Source organism: Pygoscelis adeliae, unplaced genomic scaffold, assembly GCF_000699105.1.
Source record: "Pygoscelis adeliae isolate BGI_AS28 unplaced genomic scaffold, ASM69910v1 Scaffold266, whole genome shotgun sequence".
Lineage (NCBI taxonomy): Eukaryota > Metazoa > Chordata > Aves > Sphenisciformes > Spheniscidae > Pygoscelis > Pygoscelis adeliae.
The window spans coordinates 552,537-554,807 of record NW_008824987.1 but is presented as its reverse complement, the minus strand read 5'-3'; the positions used below and the strand labels follow the sequence as shown (position 1 = coordinate 554,807).

At 56.5% G+C, this 2,271-nt stretch overlaps 2 protein-coding genes across 2 annotated transcripts in view; one reads left to right on the top strand and one right to left on the bottom strand.

The window, feature by feature from the left end:
• MMP28 (matrix metallopeptidase 28) overlaps nt 1–894 on the top strand; it is a 32,704-nt gene extending 31,810 nt beyond the window's left edge. The window contains exon 13 of the mRNA XM_009326073.1: nt 806–894. Within this exon, the coding sequence (XP_009324348.1) occupies nt 806–894 (89 nt within the window). The remainder of the gene's footprint in view (nt 1–805) is intronic.
• A 783-nt stretch (nt 895–1,677) lies between these two features.
• RASL10B (RAS-like, family 10, member B) overlaps nt 1,678–2,271 on the bottom strand; it is a 5,319-nt gene continuing 4,725 nt past the window's right edge. Inside the window, exon 4 of the mRNA XM_009326072.1 lies at nt 1,678–1,703. Within this exon, the coding sequence (XP_009324347.1) occupies nt 1,678–1,703 (26 nt within the window). The remainder of the gene's footprint in view (nt 1,704–2,271) is intronic.

Genomic DNA, 2,271 nt, shown 5'->3' with positions numbered 1-2,271 from the left:
TCACAGCTGGTGAAGGGAACTCATGCTGCTGGTCTGCTGTCCGTGTGCACGGCAAACATCCCTCCGAGGGCACCCCAGGGGCCAGAAGAGCCCCATCTTCCAAGAGAGGATGAAGCCAGACCCACACCCCTGCAGAGGAGCAGCAAGGGCGAGAGCCGGGGACCTGCGGATGCAAAACCTGCTTGCACAAATACTCCTTTTGCAGGGGAGAAACAAATTCCCCCACCCTGGACCATTGCCTCCCACAGAAGGGCTGTGAGAGCGGCAGTGGGGTGACGAGCAATCTGGCGCCAGGGGCAAAGAGCAGCGAGGCGGGTACAGAACAAGGGGGGACAGACCTGATTTTTAATTTGATTTCAAAGAAGGGGGTGCAGGGCGTTACAGGTGGTGTAGACACCTCGGGAATCTCTGACAAGTCGTCTGGGGGGAAAGTAAAGCCAAGTCCAGGCAACCGGGACACTCACCAGGGCAGGAGGAGGAGGAGGAGAGGGAAGCATCGTCGCCGGGGCTGGACTGAACCCAGGCGTCGCCTCCCGCGGCACCACGCACACGGGTGCAGAAACCCAGCACTGCCCTGGGGACAGCGGTGGGGACATCCTCAGCCTCTCCCAGGCTCAGGAGCAGGTTATTTTTAGCAGGACCAGGGTGGCATTGGGCGAGCGGTAACACTTTGTACTAAGGGTGTGAGCAGGGGCAAGGCGCAGGTGGGACGTAGCTGCTGCTGTGCTCCTGGCTGCTCTGATCCCCGCGAGCCTGGCCACGCTCCGGACCTCCCTGCCCCAGTTTCCCTGCCTGTACCTGGCAGGTACCATCCCCCCCCGGTTTCCCTGCCTGTACCCGGCGGGTACCACCACCTACCCCCTCCTGAGCTTTTGGGAAAGTAGCTCTTTGTAGCCCTCTTTTTTCTTGGGAGCTGCGAAATGTTGTCGAAGCAGTTAAGAATTATTATTACTAATATAACTTTCTCTGTCTATAAAGTACAATAGAATATAACAATTATATTTATAACATTTTTTTTTCCAAAATACTAAATAGATGCTATAAAAACCTGTAACTAATTGTGCTATAAACTGCAGGCTACAGGGTTATAACAAACAATGTATTGGCTTAGCCGTTGATATGTGTACGTCCGAGCACTTTATAAATGCTTTATTATTAGCATTTACCAAGGAGTTTCCTTCTCAAACAATTTGGAGGGATAAAGCTAGCCGGAGACCGATAACGTGGACTTACACGTGTTAATAAATCCTGACGAGATGAGGTCGGGGGGCTGGTGGTGAAGCCCGGTAGGTTTGCCGTGAAGGCGAGGGATGGAGATGAGTGCTGCTGCCCTTCCCCGGCCGGGGCTCTCGCAGCCACCTGAGACGGACCCATGTCCCCCCATCCCCTTTCCTCTTTTTATTCCTAATTTTTTGGGGGGAGCAAGGGGAACGGGGTTTGGTTCCCGAAGCGGCTGCTGGGGGTGGGAAGGGAGCTGCAGTGTGACCCCCAACCCCATGGCGTTGGGGCTGCAGGGCAGCGCATGGCCCTGGCAGCGGGGACGGGGCGGTGAAACACGCCGTGCCGGAGCTCAGCTGGACCTACTCTTAATAGAAAGTGTTACCGAGAGCACAGCGGTGCTTCTGTCAGATGGAAACCTGGCCGTAGGGGAAGAGATGGGGCTGGCATCCTTTTGCTTTACTGCCCAGCGTGGCGCTGAATACCTGTACACCAGAAATGAGACGGTTTTGCCGGAGGATGGAGCAGCCTCAGATCCTGCCTTGGGGGGGGCTCCCCGCGTCTCACAGGGAGTAGCCAAGAAGGAGGAACCACGACCCCCTCGGCCTCTTGCTCGCCCCTCGCCGGGTGTAAAAAAAACAACAAAAAAAGAAAAAAAAAGGGGGGGGGGCTCACTTTCCTGTGCACAGAATTAAGGGGAAAAAAAAAAAGGAATGCAACTGGAAATGCAACCCCAGCTCCCTATTGCTTCGGAGGCTGCCTTCGCACCACCACCGTCTCACGTGGATGGAGGCGAGCATCGCGTGGGAAAGCCTGGCGTGGGTCGCACCTGCCTCATGGCACCGCTGGCAGGGTGCGCACAGAATTAAGGGGAAAAAAAAAAAGGATAGCAACTGGAAATGCAACCCCAGCTCCCTATTGCTTCGGAGGCTGCCTTCGCACCACCACCGTCTCACGTGGATGGAGGCGAGCATCGCGTGGGAAAGCCTGGCGTGGGTCGCACCTGCCTCATGGCACCGCTGGCAGGGCGCGACGGCACGGGGAGGGGCTGCC